Consider the following 16462-nt stretch of genomic DNA (forward strand, 5'->3'; position numbering starts at 1 on the left):
GACCTCTCCTTTGCGCTGAGTTCTCAGAGGAGGCGGTTGAGTGGGCACTGGGAGGTAAACATAGAAAATACGTGCAGGAGGAGGCAATTCGACCCTTCGAGCCAGCACCGCCATTCATTGTGATCATGGCTGATCGTCCCCTATCAATAACCCGTGCCTGCCTTCTCCCCATACCCCTTGACTCCACTAGCCCCTAGAGCTCTATCTAACTCTCTCTTAAATCCATCCAGTGACTTGACCTCCACTGCCCTCTGTGGCAGGGAATTCCATAAATTCACAACTCTCTGAGTGAAAAAAATTTTTCTCACCTCAGTCTTAAATGACCTCCCCTTTATTCTAAGACTGTGGCCCCTGGTTCTGGACTCGCCCAACATTGGGAACATTTTTCCTCATCTAGCTTGTCCAGTCCTTTTATAATTTTATATGTTTCTATAAGATTTCCCCTTCATCCTTCTAAACTCCAGTGAATACAAGCCCAGTCTTTTCAATCTTTCCTCATATGACAGCCCCGCCATCCCAGGGACCAATCTCATAAGGGGATTGATGAACAACAAGAGGAGGGTCACATGGAAAATGAGCCGGGTTTTCAGCGGCATTTGATGTGGGGGCGTGCATCTCTGAGAATATTGGAGATAGACACAAAATGCTGGAGTAACTCAGGCAGCGTCTCTGGAGAGAAGTAATGGGTGACGTTTCGGGTCGAGACCCTTCTTCAGACCTTCTTCGACAGTCGATCTGAGAACATTGGGCCAGGTTAGATTGGGCTCGACCGGGATACCCTCACCCACACCTGTTTCTGTCTTGTTGCAGGCAGTATCTCCTCTGATGAAATTCCTCGATGATAATCTAATCATCCTCAGTGAATGGCTAGTGCAGGAGAATCTCTGCAGGTAAATCAATTCAACAAAAATCCAAACCGAATACAGAAAACAAAAGCGTTTACTTTACTTTAGAGATACAGCATGGAAACAGGCCCTTCGGCCCATCGAGTCCTCGCTGACCAGCGATCACCCCCTACACTAGCACTATCCTACACACTAGGAACAATTTACAATTTTACGCAAGCCAATTATCCTATAAACCTGTACTTCTTTGGACTGTGGGAGGAAATCGGAGCACCCAGAGAAAACCCACTTGGTCACAAGGAGAACGTACAAACTCTATACAGACAGCACCCATAGTCAGGATCGAACCTGAGTCTTTAGCGCTGTAAGGCAGCAACTCTACTGCTGCGCCACTGTGCCACCCTACAGAAATGTCTGTAGAGACTTCTATAGCAATATATTCCAAAGTACATTTCAGCCAATTGAGTATTACTGAAGTGTAGTCTTTATCGTACTATCAAAAAGATAAATCAAGTGCATTTGGGGTTATTGTTTTTAATTTGCTGAGAGGATTGAAGTGTTTGAGACTTTTACTGCAGCAACTGAAGAATACTCACATCACACTTGATTAAATTTGAGGAAACTTTACACTCATCTAATGAATGATGTACCTGCCCTGGGACAGTTTGATTGAACAAAAACCAACATGCTCTACTTGAATGGGAGAAAAGACTCAGATAGTACATAGGGTGGTTCACTCTATTTTAAATAAACAGAATTTGCTGGAAAGAGAAATAGTCAATTTTCAGCTCATAGACCTTGAGTTCCTTTTGTTATTTAAATTTTCTAGCATCTGCAGTTTCTAAAACTCTAATATTGACTCTATGTTTAAGAAGGAACTGCAGATGCTGGAAAATCGAAGGTAAACAAAAATGTTGGAGAAACTCAGCGGGTGAGGCAGCGTCTATGGAGCGAAGAAAATAGGCAACGTTTCGGGCCGTAAAGTCTGAAGAAGGGTTTCGGCCAGAAACATTGCCTATTTCCTTCGCTCCATAGATGCTGCCTCACCCGCTGAATTTCTCCAGCATTTTTGTCCACCTCCAATATTTACTCTATACCTTGTTTGACTACAACTGTTGCAGTATTATGGACATCTTGAAAAGAATCTGTCCCATTGACTCAAGAGCTAACCTTCCACGTGTAGAAACACGGAACTGCAGATGCTGCTTTCCAAAAAAATATACAAAGTGCTGGAGCAACTCGGTGGGTCAGGCAGAGAACAAGTATAGGTGATGGTTCGGGTCAGGACCCTTCTTCTATTGTTGCACTGGTTGAGCCTTTGAACCAAACCAAATTCAATGCTTCTTCTGTACGTCACTGCCAATGGATTTTTCTGTATTTCCTCAGGATATTGGCAACTTTGTGGAAATTGCTGTTGGATTTGGTTGCTGAAGCATTAACTACAAATACTGGGGTGTCGGCTGAATTCTACGAGCGATTTCACTTTACTCTGGAGGTTAGAACACAGAACGAGGTCCAGTCACCAACACTTGACCAAGCCCGTTCCCACTCTGTGCTCGGATTTCTATGTGGCAGCCAACTGTATCTGTATCCATTGTATCCTGACCGTGACCACATGAAGAGACGCTTAATACTGCACACAAAAAAAAGATGCAAAGATCTTCATTTTCACATTACATGTTGTTGCTTTGTTTGTTCAGCTTACTTCTACCGTCAATCTCTGACCATTGTTTAGTGTACAGAATAATAGTTGGGCTCCTTGAATGGTTGCTTGGCTTGTTAAGGATCATTCCCGCAGGCACATTTCAACTTTGTAAGTCTTTTTTGTTACACGCCAGTTTCCAGGAAGCAGACAGTGAAGGAAAACATTGTGCAGCTAAAATGATATTTTAATGTGGGTACCAATCATTTGCTTGATTCCAAGTTCAAAGCTGTTATTTTACTTTGTCCATTTACAGTGAACACAAATTAGAAATAAAGTGGCAGTTCAGAGACATAGTATCATTGAGGGATATCATATGTTCATAAGTTCTAGGAGCAGAACTAGGCCATTCGGCCCATCAAGTCTACTCCGCCATTCAATCATGGCTGATCAATCTTCCCCTCTTAACCCCATTCTCCTGCCTTCTCCCCATAACCCCTGGCATTCGTACTAATCAAGAATCTATCTATCTCTCCCTTAAAAATATCCAGTGACTTGCCCGCCACAGCACGTCTGTGTCAATGAATTCCACAGATTCACCACCCTCTGACTAAAGAAAAGATATTGCACTGAAACAGGCCCCTTCAGCCCAGCAAGTCTGCGTCAACCTTCAACCCACCATTTTCCTTAAATCATTTTTTATTCTCCTCATATTCTCATCAACACCTTCCAGATCCTGCCATTCGTATGCACATTAGGGGCAATTTACAGAGGCAATTTAAATCAACCATCCAGCACATCTTTGGGATATGGGAGGAAACTGGAGAAAATCCACGTGGTCACAGGAAAAATGTTCAAACACCACACAGACAGGATTGAACTCAAGTGGTTGTCACTGTGACCTTACATGGAGGCTATATTACCTGTTAAGGTTTGGGAAGGGAGTTCCAGTCAATATCCATTTGTTAACAGAATCTAATTTAGGACAATATTTCTGTGGGTTTATGCCTAAAGCTCCATAAATATTTCTTGGTCTCAAGATGTCTTTGTTCTCATCTGCTCTAGGCTGCTTCTACTGTCTTATGTTGGATGTCCTGCTGGAGTAGGGTGACCAGATAGCAAGTGTGCAAAGTAAGGACCCATTCTTTCAGTAAGGGGTGTGTGTTTGGTGCTAGGGGCAGCGGTATATGTAGTATTAAAACATAACAGATAGCTGGGCTCTATTGCCTTAACTAAGTTGAGGAAACGCTCCTTGAATAATTGATGTAGAGGGGATGAGGGAGACCTTAGTGGCTTTTCATGTCATTTGGCCCAAAATGATTTCCGTGTCTGTTTAATATTCATTGAATAATACATTATTTTAGAATTGGCTGCAAAGTGCATAATGGAAATGGTTTCATCACAAAGATATTTTGTGCAGTAATGGGTATCATTTATAGCATGGCCTCACCAAAAACCTGTAACTACTTTAAAATATTCCCCCACTTTAAAATTCAAAATTAATTCCTTGATTCAACTGGTATCCTGTTTCCCAATTCTATAAACCTTCTCTCCAGGGAGACCCACCCCTATTAGAAATAGTGTTGGAAATACTCCGAAATGCAATCAGCATCTATGGAGAGAGAACAAAAGTTAGTGGTACAGGTCCTCAATCTTTCATCAGTGCTGAAACGAGTTTGAAATGATACACATTAAAAGTTGCAAAGGGAGGAGTAGTGTGGAGACCAGAAGAGAGTCACTCACATAAGAGGTGATGGTAACAGCAGAGAGGCTGGTGAAGGATAGGAATGAACAAGTGTGTCCAGGGAAGTATGTTTAGATAGATGAAAGTGAAATCTCCAATACGAGAGAGAGAGAGAGAGAGAGAAAGACTGGGAGAGAGAGCGAGAGTGAGGGAGAGGGAGAGGGAGAGGGAGAGGGAGAGGGGGAGGGGGAGAGAGCGAGAGGGAGAGGGGGAGAGAGAGGGAGAGGGGGAGAGAGAGAAAGAGAGAGAAGAATACTGCAAATATCATTGTCTGAAATTAACCTCAACCTCAGAATTGAGCCTTGAATGCCGGAAGATGACATACTGTTCTCAAGGGTTCAATCATTGGAACAGTGTAAGAAACTAAACACATGGGTCAAATTGGAGAATGGGGGTTTAAAGTCACAGGCAACTGGAACGGTTACTTTGCACAATAATCAAAGGTGCATCCCGATCTATGTTAGATTTTTCCCAATGCTGGGGCGAACACAATGTGAGCACCAGGCACAGTATACTTAACTGGATGAAGGAAAACTAAATCGCTAGCTTTACCTTTAGAGATACAGCGTGGGTTGACAGCAGTGACAGCTAGACCTCAGACATGCTCTGTTCAACCAATCTGCTCCCGAATCTCCATCCTGTTAATATGGCGGATCAGCGTAGACATAATCTCTGCTGCACTCCCTGTTACTTTTCACACACTCTCTATTGTACTGCAAACTACTGACAACCTTTAGACAATAGACAATAGGTGCAGGAGTAGGCCATTCGGCCCTTCGAGCCAGCATCACCATTCAATGTGATCACGGCTGATCATCCCCCATCAGTACCCCGTTCCTGACTTCTCCCCATATCCCCTGTCTCCACTATCTTTAAGAACTCTAGTCATCTTAAACTGACCCGATGGCTTGTGTAGACTGTTGGCATTGCAATAGCATCTTGAAAGAACATGGATGGAATGCCTGGTCATCCAATGCTAAAGTACCCTTGTTTTAAGCAGTAAATCATTTCTGATTTGAGCTCATCAAGTCTTTTGATGGCCAGGATGTGAATCTTCCAACCTGATGTAACAGGTTACCGATTCAATCTGCCATCCCTCGGTTAGCTTCCCTCCAATACTCACACCTGTCGGTTAATATGTGTCCATCCATCTTTGTCTATGGGAATATGTTAGTATGCTGGTTTCTGTTGACTGTCTATCCATTTCAAAGCTTATGTCCCTGATGTTACGATGTCTCCGACATGCAGATCAAATGTGCCAGTATTTCCTGTACACACTCCCTTTGTTATGTCTTCCGTTGTTGTGGCTGCCAGATTCCGGATTTAATGTGAACTGTGTTCTTGCACTAATTACATGAACTGCCACGTGGCAGGAACTTACACCAGGTTTCGCACCCTCCAATTCAACAGTTGATGTCTATATAATTGTCACTGATCATCACATCCATTGGATATCCGTAATGTAACCGCTCCCTGTAACTTTGTGTTTATAACGTGACAAATGCGGTTTCTGTAATACAATGCAACACAATACCGTTTATTGTCATTTGAACCTCAAATGAAGTTCAAACAAAATTTGGTTTCTGCAGTCATACAACAAGAAGAATCAATTAACAAGACACACAATTTACACAAACATCCACCACAGTGAATCTCCTCCTCACTGTGATGGAAGGCAAAGTCACTGTCTCTCCCCTGTTTTCCATTCTTCTCCCGATGTTAAAGATGTTAAATGACAGAACTGCCCGGATAAGAGTGCACGGAAGTGTATACGATCCACCTGAATAGTCTGACAGTGTAACATCTCCACTACCCTGTACTAAAATGTCAGCTTATACCAGAGGTACATAAAACTTTCTGTGACAGGACTCAACTTTGGTTCTCAATAAGCTCATTGGCTTCAGAAGAGCACGAGCCTTCACATTCAATGGATCACTCTTCACAATTTCCAATATCTTTAATGAGATTATACCACTTGACAAGCATGTCCTCCCTCTCTCTTTTTAAGTCTTATCTGGATGACATCTATATTTCTACTGGCTATCCTTCAAAGTTAATGACAAGGGGCTGCACTGATCGATCTGATTCACTACCAGCCATTCACCCTTTCCCTAAGTAAGCCCATTCTCTGAGTGCCATATACCCTCCCTCAACTAGGCATGAAGCCTCATGTTGATCCATCCACTAGTTATCTCTCCCCCCCCCCCAACATGTCCATCCTCAGGACGTCCTGTACAAAAACCTTGCGGGTGCTCCAGTTCTTTGCCCAATATCACCTGCTGTCAGCAAGTCACAGTGATGGCCCAGTGCATTGCTGAATCTACCCTGGTCCTTCTGCAAAACGTGCGTCTTTATAAACCATAGCCCGGGGGTTCAATATGGTTCAGCCATTTGTTCACAGACCGGTGTCTAAAGGGTCCTGTGTGATACAATACAACACAATACAATAATACTTTATTAGCCAAGTATGTTTTGCAACATACGAGGAATTTCATTTGCCAAGTCAGTCATACAAATAAAAAGCAACAGAACACACAAAATGCTGTGACGTTCTGCATTTCTGGAAGATTAATTCTGTTTCTCCCTAGGCTCTTGTGGTGTTTTTTCACGCTGAGGGACAGGGGTTGCCAATTCACAGCTTACGGAATGAAAGTTACAAGGTAAATGGTGTTAGTTTTACACTAACTGGCGACTCAATGCCTGGAACATCTCAGCATGGAAGTAACCAACAGTGGGAAATTATGGGGGGAATCAAGTGTCCAAAAGAAAAGGGGAATAGGGAAAGGTTGTTTGGACTGACTGACTGATTCACACTGGAAACAGAAAAAAAGATTCAATAGGTGTTCCACAGAAAAGGTTATTGCAATATGGGATCCATGCCACAAGGGTAATTAAGATCAAGAATTAACGTGAGATGCGTAGAGAACAAAGATATCACAGAAAAAAGGCAGAAATGGAGCAAGAATAGAGAGCAAAGATACGAAGGAACCTCTTCTGCTGAAATATTTCTTGTTTTCTGAACAGAATGGCTACTTAGAAAAAAATTTAGTAGGAGACCAAGCATATTTTCTCCAGCACCCAGACTTCTTTTGCTGCCTCTCTCCATCCTCTCTTCTCCCTGGTCTTCTCTCTCTGCAATCCGTCACTCAATTCCTCTCTCTCTCTCTCTCTCTCTCTCTCTCTCTCTCTCCCTCTCCCTCTCCCTCTCCCTCTCCCTCTCCCTCTCCCTCTCCCTCTCACTTCTTTTCTGTATCTCTATTTCTCTCACGCAGTTTCTCTTCAGGCCCCCTCAATTTCACCCTCTCCCCATTCCTGCTTCTTTCCTCTCAACAACTTTCTTTAATTTCTCTCTCACTCACATTCCTCATTTTCCAATTATTTTACTCTTTTAGGATGACGATAAAAATATTCTTGATTCCAACCTATCTGTTTTTTTGTCTCCCAATTCATTAGACATTTCTTCAACAAGATATTGATTATATCTTAGGCTGTTCACTTTACTTCAACTCCTGCTTCTTGTCTGCATTACTGCCATGGATCAAACCCTGAATGTATTGTTGCACAATTGCAGATTTCCTTCTTTATAAAGTGTTTTCCTCATCTTTTAATCTTTGGAACCTTGGATCTACAGGCTCTGAAGGAGGAGTTGCATCTAAATAAGTGCTCAACACAGGAGCTAATCGAGAAGGCCTACCAGGCCAAAATACAACAGCAGGTAAGGTACAACAAGGATCAGTTACAGTGCAAAGCTCCGTCTACACTGGCTACCAAACACTCCCAGGACAGGTATAGCACAAAGCCAACAGAAGTTCAAATACTGAAACCACTTCAGCACCTTTGGATAACGAAACAGGGTTAACATTTCATCAGCACCACATAAAGTTAAAAGTCAAACACGTTTTAAGTTGCAACGAAGCAGGAGGAAAGGGAGAAGAGAACAAAGCAAGTGTCCATGATAGGCGGGAGACAAGAGAGGTTGATTGAGATAAAGAGCGGCAGCGTGGGATGAGGTAGGGTGGTGAAGGCTGGTTAATTGCAGCTGACCTGTCCAGAGATGTAAACTGAGAAAATGTGTAAGAAGGAACTGTAGATGCTGATTTACACCGAAGATAGACACAAAATGCCAGAGTAACTCAGTGGGCCAGGCAGCTTCTCTGGAGAAAAATAACAGTCGACGTTTCAGGTCGAAACTGCTGCCTGGTCCACTGAGTAACTCCTGCACTTTGTGTCTATCTTTGGTGTGAACTGAGGATGAAACTGAACAAATCCTCAGCAACAGCCTGGCTGGTGACCTAGTCCTGAATATGAATATCTCAAAGTTGTCCATGAACATTTGGGATTGCTGTCTAAATCAAGAAAACTGTAACATCAACAAATCCAGCAACAATCTGACATAGTTATAACCTCACACAATTTGTATCGGCCAGTGCCTTCCAACACAATCCCTGGAAATGTCCAGGAGGTGGCACTGCAGTGTGTAATAGGAAGCAGTAGCCCTTGGAATCTTCCATATTGACTCTGCGCCCCACGATATCCAATGGCATCAGATCAAATATGAGCAGATTTGATGCAGTGCAGTATCGGTATTATGGAAGGAGAGAGGAATATGTGGGAAGGAATAACTCCACTGTAAAGGAATGCTAATTTCAGTGTTCCTTTCCAGAAATCCCCGGAGCCAACGCCATATGGAATGCTCTGCATCAAGTGCCACTATGAAGTTGCTGAGCACAAGCTGTACATTGACATCTTACACGCAACGAACCTGATTGCTTTGGACACAAATGGTGAGAGTGGCACATTTGCCAGACTTAGTTTTAATACCAGTTAGAAACAAATCACAGATGATCTTCTTAAGTCAGAGGGCGGTGAATCTGTGGGATACCTTGCGGTGGAGACAGAAGTCAGTGGATATATTTAAGTCAGAGATAGATAGATTTGTGATTAATATGGGTGTTAGAGGTTATGGGGAGAAGGCAGGCGAATGGGGTTGGGAGGGAGAGATAGATCAGCCATGATTGAATGGCAGAGTAGACTTGATGGACCGAATGGTCTAATCCTACTCCTATCACATGATCTTATGATCCACACAGGGGATACTTTGTAATCCTCCTTCCAGAGTGGGAGAAATTAAGCAATCATTAAAAAAAAAATATATAGAGGTATTTCCAAGAAATGGACAGAAAACATGAAAGGACCTTGCTGAATACCTTTGCTTAATCATCTATTCGTGATTCTTCTCCAACTTTCACCGAGATTTTTAAGTACATTAGCACTCGAGTGTCCGTTTATCTTTTGTTTAGGGTAGTTTAGAGCATGGAAACAGGCCCATCAGTGTGAAGAGGGTCTCGACCCGAACCGTTGCCCATTCCTTCTCTCTAGAGATGCTGCCTGTCCCGCTGAGTTACTCCAGAATTTTGTGTCTACCCATCGAGTCCACTCTGACCATCCATCGCCCATTCACACCACTTGTATGTTATCCCACTTTCTCATTCACTCCCTACACTCTTGTGGCAATTTACAGAGGCTAATTAGCCCACAAACCTGCACATCTTCGGGAAGTGGGAGAAAACTGGTGCACCCAGAGGAAACCCTCGTGGTCACGGGGAGAACGTGCAAACTCCACACAGGCAGCACCCAAGGTCAGGATTGAACCCGGGCCTCTGACGCTCAGAGTCAGCGGCTCTACTCACTGCACCAATGTGCCACCCCCACGGGTTGTAAACACTGAGAGAACTCAGGAACCCGAAATTGATGATTACATTTGGAACAACATCCCTAATGTTATGTGATTGCCCTAACGAGAATATTGACTAACCTTTGCTTGCTCATCTTTTAAAACAAGTGATTTTACATTTGTGAAGACTTAGTTACTGCGGGTTAGATTGAATGGAGGAAGGTGCATTCAAATGGGAGAATGCAGGCTTGTGGTATTAATTAGTATTGACTTTGGGGTGTGGATAGGGAGATTTGTTTAAGTTTAATACAGGTGACAGGGTGATGCTGAGAATGTAGGATTAGTCATAGATTGATACAAAATGATGGGGACACATTGAGGCAGTGTGATTAACTTAACTGTTGACTGCGAATGAAGAGCAGGTGAGTTTAATGGTGTAGTGGGATCGGTTAGGGATTGTTTTACAGTTATGAGATGAGGGTGAGGCAATTAATTTAGGATCAATAGACAATAGGGATAGGGAGAAAAATCTGTTGTGCACATTTAGGTTGCTATTTCCTATTTTACAACAAAGAATACTGTCCCAAGGTCATTCGTGATGCTTAGAAGTGTGATATTTTTCATTGTTGATTTATCAGCTGCACAAGCCCCTGTAGAGGCTTTATGATGGAATACATTTGGTTGACAGAGGGAGAGCTGCTATTGGTAACTAGTCTGAATTGTTTTCATGACCTTCTCCATTTGATTTGGATCTGTGAGCTGCCAGTGTTGAGGTTCAGTTGACAAGCCTTTACTCCCAGGGCCAAACTGAAATGAAGCTGTTGACAGAGTGTGGGGTTGACAGAGCAACCAGCAGTGTTTACATTTGTACTATTCCTGTCATTACAAAACCTCTTTCTGGTCATTAAAGACTGATCAAATGTAGTCTCTTCAAATCTACAAATTCAGCCATTCTGGTCTACGGGACGACAGATGGCACAATGGGCTAAGTGTTCGGCTGGCAACCGGAAGGTAGCCGGTTCGAATCTCGCTTGGAGTGCATACTGTCGTTGTGTCCTTGGGCAAGACACTTCACCCACCTTTGCCTGTGTGTGAGTGATTGGTGGTGGTCGGAGGGGCCGTAGGCGCAGATTGGTAGCCACGCTTCCGTCAGTCTGCCCCAGGGCAGCTGTGGCTACAGAAGTAGCTTACCACCACCGAGTGTGACTGAGGAGTGAATGAATAATGCGATGTAAAGCGCCTTGAGTATTAGAAAGGCGCTATATAAATCCCATCCATTATTATTATTATTATTATTATTACGTATGCAGTCACAGGGTGAACGTTTAAACTCCAAACAGACAGCACCTGAAGTTGGGATCGAACCCAGATCTCTGGACCTGTAAGGCAGCAACTCTACCGCTGTGCCACTGTTCTAGCCATCAGTTTCCAAATTCACTCCAAGACTGAGCTGCTAAATTTGGTCCCACTAAGATTATTTATTGAGATGTGGGTCTCAACTGGTTAGTCAGGATACTATCTTCAAACGTTGCAATTTGCAGGAATCCAGTCTATCATTTTTTGGGCTAGGTAGGGATGAGGTGTAGATATGTGAAGCTGATGATTGGCTTTTCTCTTGGTCTCCCTGTTTACAGGTCTCAGTGATCCTTTTGTCATCATCGAACTCGCTCCTCAACACTTCTTTCCAGGAGCAAAGAGCCAGCGAACACAAGTCAAGAATAAAACACTGCACCCTATTTTCGACGAGCAGTTTATCTTGTTAGTATTTTTTCATCAGTTATCTAAATTACTGCATCCTTTCTCCCATCATGCACTGGGTTGATAAAATGCAGGTGAGACCAAGCGTAGGCTTGGCGATCGATTCGCCCAACACCTCCGCTCAGTTCGCAATAACCAACGTGATCTCCCGGTGCCTCAGCACTTCAACTCCCCCTCCCATTCCGAATCCGACCTTTCTGCCCTGGGCCTCCGTCATTGCCAGAGTGAGGCCCTGCGCAAATTGGAGAAACAGCACATCATATTTCGCTTGGGTAATTTACACCCCAGCGGTATGAACATTGACTTCTCCAATTTCAGGTAGTCCTTGCTTTCTCCCTCCTTCCCCTCACCTTCCCAGCTCTCCAAGAAGCCTACTGTCTCTGCCTCTTTCTTTCTTTTTCCCGGCCCCCCCTCCGACATCGGTCTGAAGAAGGGTCTCGACCCGAAACTTCGCCCATTCCTTCTCTCCATAGATGCTCCAGGCATTTTTGTCTACCGTAAACGTCCTCCAATGTCTCTCTCGGGACAGATACAAAACATATTACATACCGAATAAGCTCCCTCTACACTGTCCCACCAAACACTCTTGGGTAAAGACAGACACAAAATTCTGGAGTAACTCAGTGGGTCAGGCAGCATCTCTGGAGAGAAGGAATGGGTGACATTTTGGGTCAAGACTCTTCAGCAGGTCAGGCAGCACCTCTGGAGAGAAGGAACGGGCGACGAAGAAAGATTTCGCCCCAACACATCACCCATACCTTCTCTCCAGATACTGCCTGTCCCTCTAAGTTACTCCAAGTACATTTTGTGTCTATCTACCTATCTCTGATACCCATCTCAGACTTAGACGGAAGGATTCTACTTTTCAATACTTACTACAGTGTGACTTTCTTTCAGCACGGTGTCGGAGAAGTGCAGCAACGACATAGCTTGTGTTCACTTCACAGTCATGGACCATGACTGGCTTTCAACTAATGACTTTGCAGGAGAGGCTGTATTGTTGCTACAGGAGATTCACGGGTTACAGAAACCGGCCGTCGCCGGTGGAATCAAAAGTGTCTCCCCGATATTTCTAAAACTGACACACCCTGACTCCACTGGTAAGATATTAAAGTTTGATCTACTCATATGTTGAAAAATACACCAGTCAGTGTTTTATCTTACAATGCACGTGTCCACATTCTGCATTTTCCTTTTGTCTCTCTTGCGTACCTACGTATAGTATGATTTGCCTGGATAGCACCTAAAGAGGATTTTGTAGGAAGGAACTGCAGATGCTGGTTTATACCGAAGATAGACAGAAAATGCATTTCATCAGGACTCCATTTGCCTCATTATGATGAGGGATGAATTAGAATGCAATATATACGATGCTATCTGCAAATACCTGATTTGTATTAGGACTGAGGTTCACTTTAAAATTCCAGATTTCTCCTTCAATATCACCTCCCTTGATAGCTGATTTAAAAAAAAAATCCAATAAGCACAATGAATATCAACAAATATTTTCTTCAGTTGATCATTTTCTTCATAAAAACTGTTTGCAGGACCAGAATCTTGCGTGCAAGGATAGCATTTATTGCCCATTGTTAAATGCCTTTTGAGAGGCTCTCGTGAACTGCTTTTTAAAGTCTAAGAAGTAGTGAAGATAGTTGCTGTTGGACTGCAGTACCTAGATTTGTACCCATTGCCAATGAACCATTGGTGATGTATTTTCAAGTCAGGATGATGAGGCATGGAGGGCAATTTGCAGGTGGCAATATTCCAATTTGTTTGCTGCCTGTATCCCTCCAGGTGACTGTAGATCAGTTGACTAGGTGTGGTATGATGGTGGTAGAATGAATGTTCTAGGTGGTCCAATCAACATTTAAGATTAGCTTATTGTCACGTGTACCGAGGTACAGTGTTTTTACAGATTTTTGTTATGTGCTTTCCTGATCAGCAGAAAACCATCCATAATTACAATCGAGCCGTCCACAATGTACTGATACAGGATAAAGTGCAGGATAAAGCCCAATCAAAGATAGTCTGAGGCTCTCCGATGAGGTAGATGGTCGGTCAGGACCGCTCTTTAGTTGTTGAAAGGGTGATTTAGTTGCCTGATGATAGCTGGGAAGAAATTGTTCCTGAATCTGGAGGTATACGTCTTCACACTTCTGTACCACTTTCCTGATGGGAGAGGGGAGAAGATGATATGTCCTTGATTATGCTGGTGGCCTTGCCGAGTACTGGTAACTGGTAAAGATTGTTCCTGTGTATTATGTGTTCCTTACTAATGTCCTACTTGTCTGTACCAAGAACATGAACCAAGACAAACCCCGTACTGCTAAAAGCATTGAGCTGTTGGGATTCCTAGCTATTTGGTTCCCCGGCTACTTCTGTGATAGACGCACTCTCTATTTGATTTTAAAGACAGTTCTTTTTTTTGCAGTGATGAAGCCAATCATTAAGATACTGGAAGGACGCCCTGGTGATAGAGAAGCACAGGACTTTGTCAAGATGATGAAGGAGATGGAAGTGTCTCCAGAGTAAAACAAGCTAATTTTAAGAGTATAAGATTCAGACGCTCCAAAATGCATCAAGTGTTGGAGTCATGGTTTGTAAATGTGACATTGAAGTTGTTTCAGACATCCTCAACATCTCGCCCAAACGGGAGGGCAAAAGACAATTTGACCCAGTGCCACGTGAAGCAATATTGTCGAGGTGCACGGACAAGAGGACAGTGATATTGCTCCAGAATCATGCAGGGAAATGATGATCCATTGCACAGGAATGATCGAGTGCAGTGGGGATAATATTGATCCATTGCTGTGGAGGTGATCCAGTGGTATGGCAGTGATAGGAATCCAGTGTAGTCGGGAACAAAACTGATCCAGTGCCAAGGTGGGGGGTGGGAAGGAAATGCAGTATTTATCCACTGCTAGAGCATCTCACTGTCGTCATTGTGAAAATAATGTAGTAGTATCTAATCTCTTGCAGTTTTGAATACAATCTGAAGCTTCTTACCACTGTGTAGGCAGCCATTAGGGTGATGTAACTCTTCTATAATTTATTCCTATAGAATACAAAATCAATGTTAAGTGTGTTTTTTTTTAATGAAATTCAGTGACTTCTGTCGATTGCAGAGAAATGTTGAAAAATTGTGATAAGTTGGTCCAAAATTGTCAGATTTTTGTAATTGTAATTTTGTAAATGTTTAAAAGAATTATTCAAATGAAAGTTTTTTTTGTCCTGGTGTGATTTTAAGCCAAGTCCTACCTCTGCTTTCAGGTTGTTAAAAGTGCGTTGACTATAGGTGTAGCACAGTGCTCCTCCACACCAGTCCACATTTACCAAGATCATATAATTTAATTGCTTAATTTTATTGTGAGCTGACTGGCTACATTTGTCAGAATCACAGCTAGTGATTACATTCCCAACTAATTCAACACGCACAAAGTCCCATCTATAATTGCAAATTACCTGGGTTAAAGAACTGAGCAAATTATTGTGACCAGCGAAATTAACGTGATTGGACATTCAAGTTAGATTTTTAATCTATCTGACTCTGAACTAGAGAAGAGTTGGAGGCACTCCAAAACAAAAAAAGTTGTGGTAATAGTTTTTGCCATCAGAATGGGGTTGGTTTAACTGATAACACACAAAGTAAAGGATAACCAAGTAAGGTAGAGCAAGAAAATTTACAGAAATTGCTTCTAGAAATGAGAACAATGTAAACTCCACGTGTGATGATAAGGATGAAGGCTGTTGGAAGGATAACAGACTATTAATGCTTATAAAAGTCAAGAACCTGCAGAGGCTGGAAATCTGAATCAAAACAGAAAATGCTAAAAACACACAGCATGTCAGCAGCATCTGTGGAAAGAGAAACACCGGTTAAGGTTTCAGGTCAAACGCACTTTGTCAGAGCTCAGATACTTTGGTGTAGTCTGTACACATTTCTGTGTGGCTTTTGAAACCACAAGACAAGCTAGTCAAAAATATAAAGCACAAGGGAGTGCAAGAGAGTGTGACAAATTGAAATCAAATTTGCCAGCATGTAATGGCTAAGGTTGAGGGATTGTTTTTTTTCAGCTAGAAGAACATTTTCAGTGCATTTCCACTGGGATCAGAGCCCCAGGTTGCTTGCTGTCTGTAGTATATACATTAATGACAGGGATGATTGAATATTGATACTGATTGAGGGTTTGGCAATGGGTGACGAATGATAGAGAAATTTACAGATGACAAAAAATTACTTGCAGTTGGTCGTGACAAAAGAATGCTTTTATATATGACAATAAAACACCCTCAACTTATAATACATTAGAAAGGGGGGGCAAATAAAGATTTAATTGGGGTGTATACAATTATTGATATATCTAAAACTAAATCGGAGAGATTACTTCCCATTACATTTTTTTCAGAGGGCAGTGGAGGACTGGAACACAGTTTGAAAAGGCTGGAAAAGCAAAAACCACAATAACATAAAAAATTCACGAGGCTGTTTGAAGCGTGTACGGACGTGGCGTTGAAGGACGAGAAGCCGAAGCAAAGAAGTCGAAGCCAAATAGCCAAATGGAAACAAAGCCGTAACGCCAAATAACCGAAAGCATACGAAATGAAACGCCAACGAACCAAAAGGGCGGGACGCCTAAAAGCCAACTAACCGAAAGGCTGCGTGGCCTAAAAGCAAACTCACCGAATGGCCGCTCTGTTTAAACGCCACCTAACCGAAAGGCTGCGTCGCCTACAAGCCAACTAACCGAATGCCGCTCTGCCAAAAAGTCAAATAATGGCTTGTGTGGGAAAATGACCCC

General features: G+C 42.8%; 1 protein-coding gene across 1 annotated transcript in view; it reads left to right on the forward strand.

The window, feature by feature from the left end:
* baiap3 (BAI1 associated protein 3) overlaps positions 1-14882 on the forward strand; it is a 77566-nt gene extending 62684 nt beyond the window's left edge. The window contains exons 24-31 of the mRNA XM_033040225.1: positions 811-890; positions 2232-2340; positions 6820-6891; positions 7863-7946; positions 8895-9015; positions 11540-11663; positions 12561-12763; positions 14095-14882. Coding sequence (XP_032896116.1) covers positions 811-890; positions 2232-2340; positions 6820-6891; positions 7863-7946; positions 8895-9015; positions 11540-11663; positions 12561-12763; positions 14095-14195 — 894 coding nt within the window. The 3' untranslated portion in view covers positions 14196-14882. The remainder of the gene's footprint in view (positions 1-810; positions 891-2231; positions 2341-6819; positions 6892-7862; positions 7947-8894; positions 9016-11539; positions 11664-12560; positions 12764-14094) is intronic.
* The last annotated feature ends 1580 nt before the right edge of the window (positions 14883-16462 follow it).

The sequence above is a fragment of the Amblyraja radiata genome, chromosome 22 (assembly GCF_010909765.2).
Source record: "Amblyraja radiata isolate CabotCenter1 chromosome 22, sAmbRad1.1.pri, whole genome shotgun sequence".
NCBI lineage: Eukaryota > Metazoa > Chordata > Chondrichthyes > Rajiformes > Rajidae > Amblyraja > Amblyraja radiata.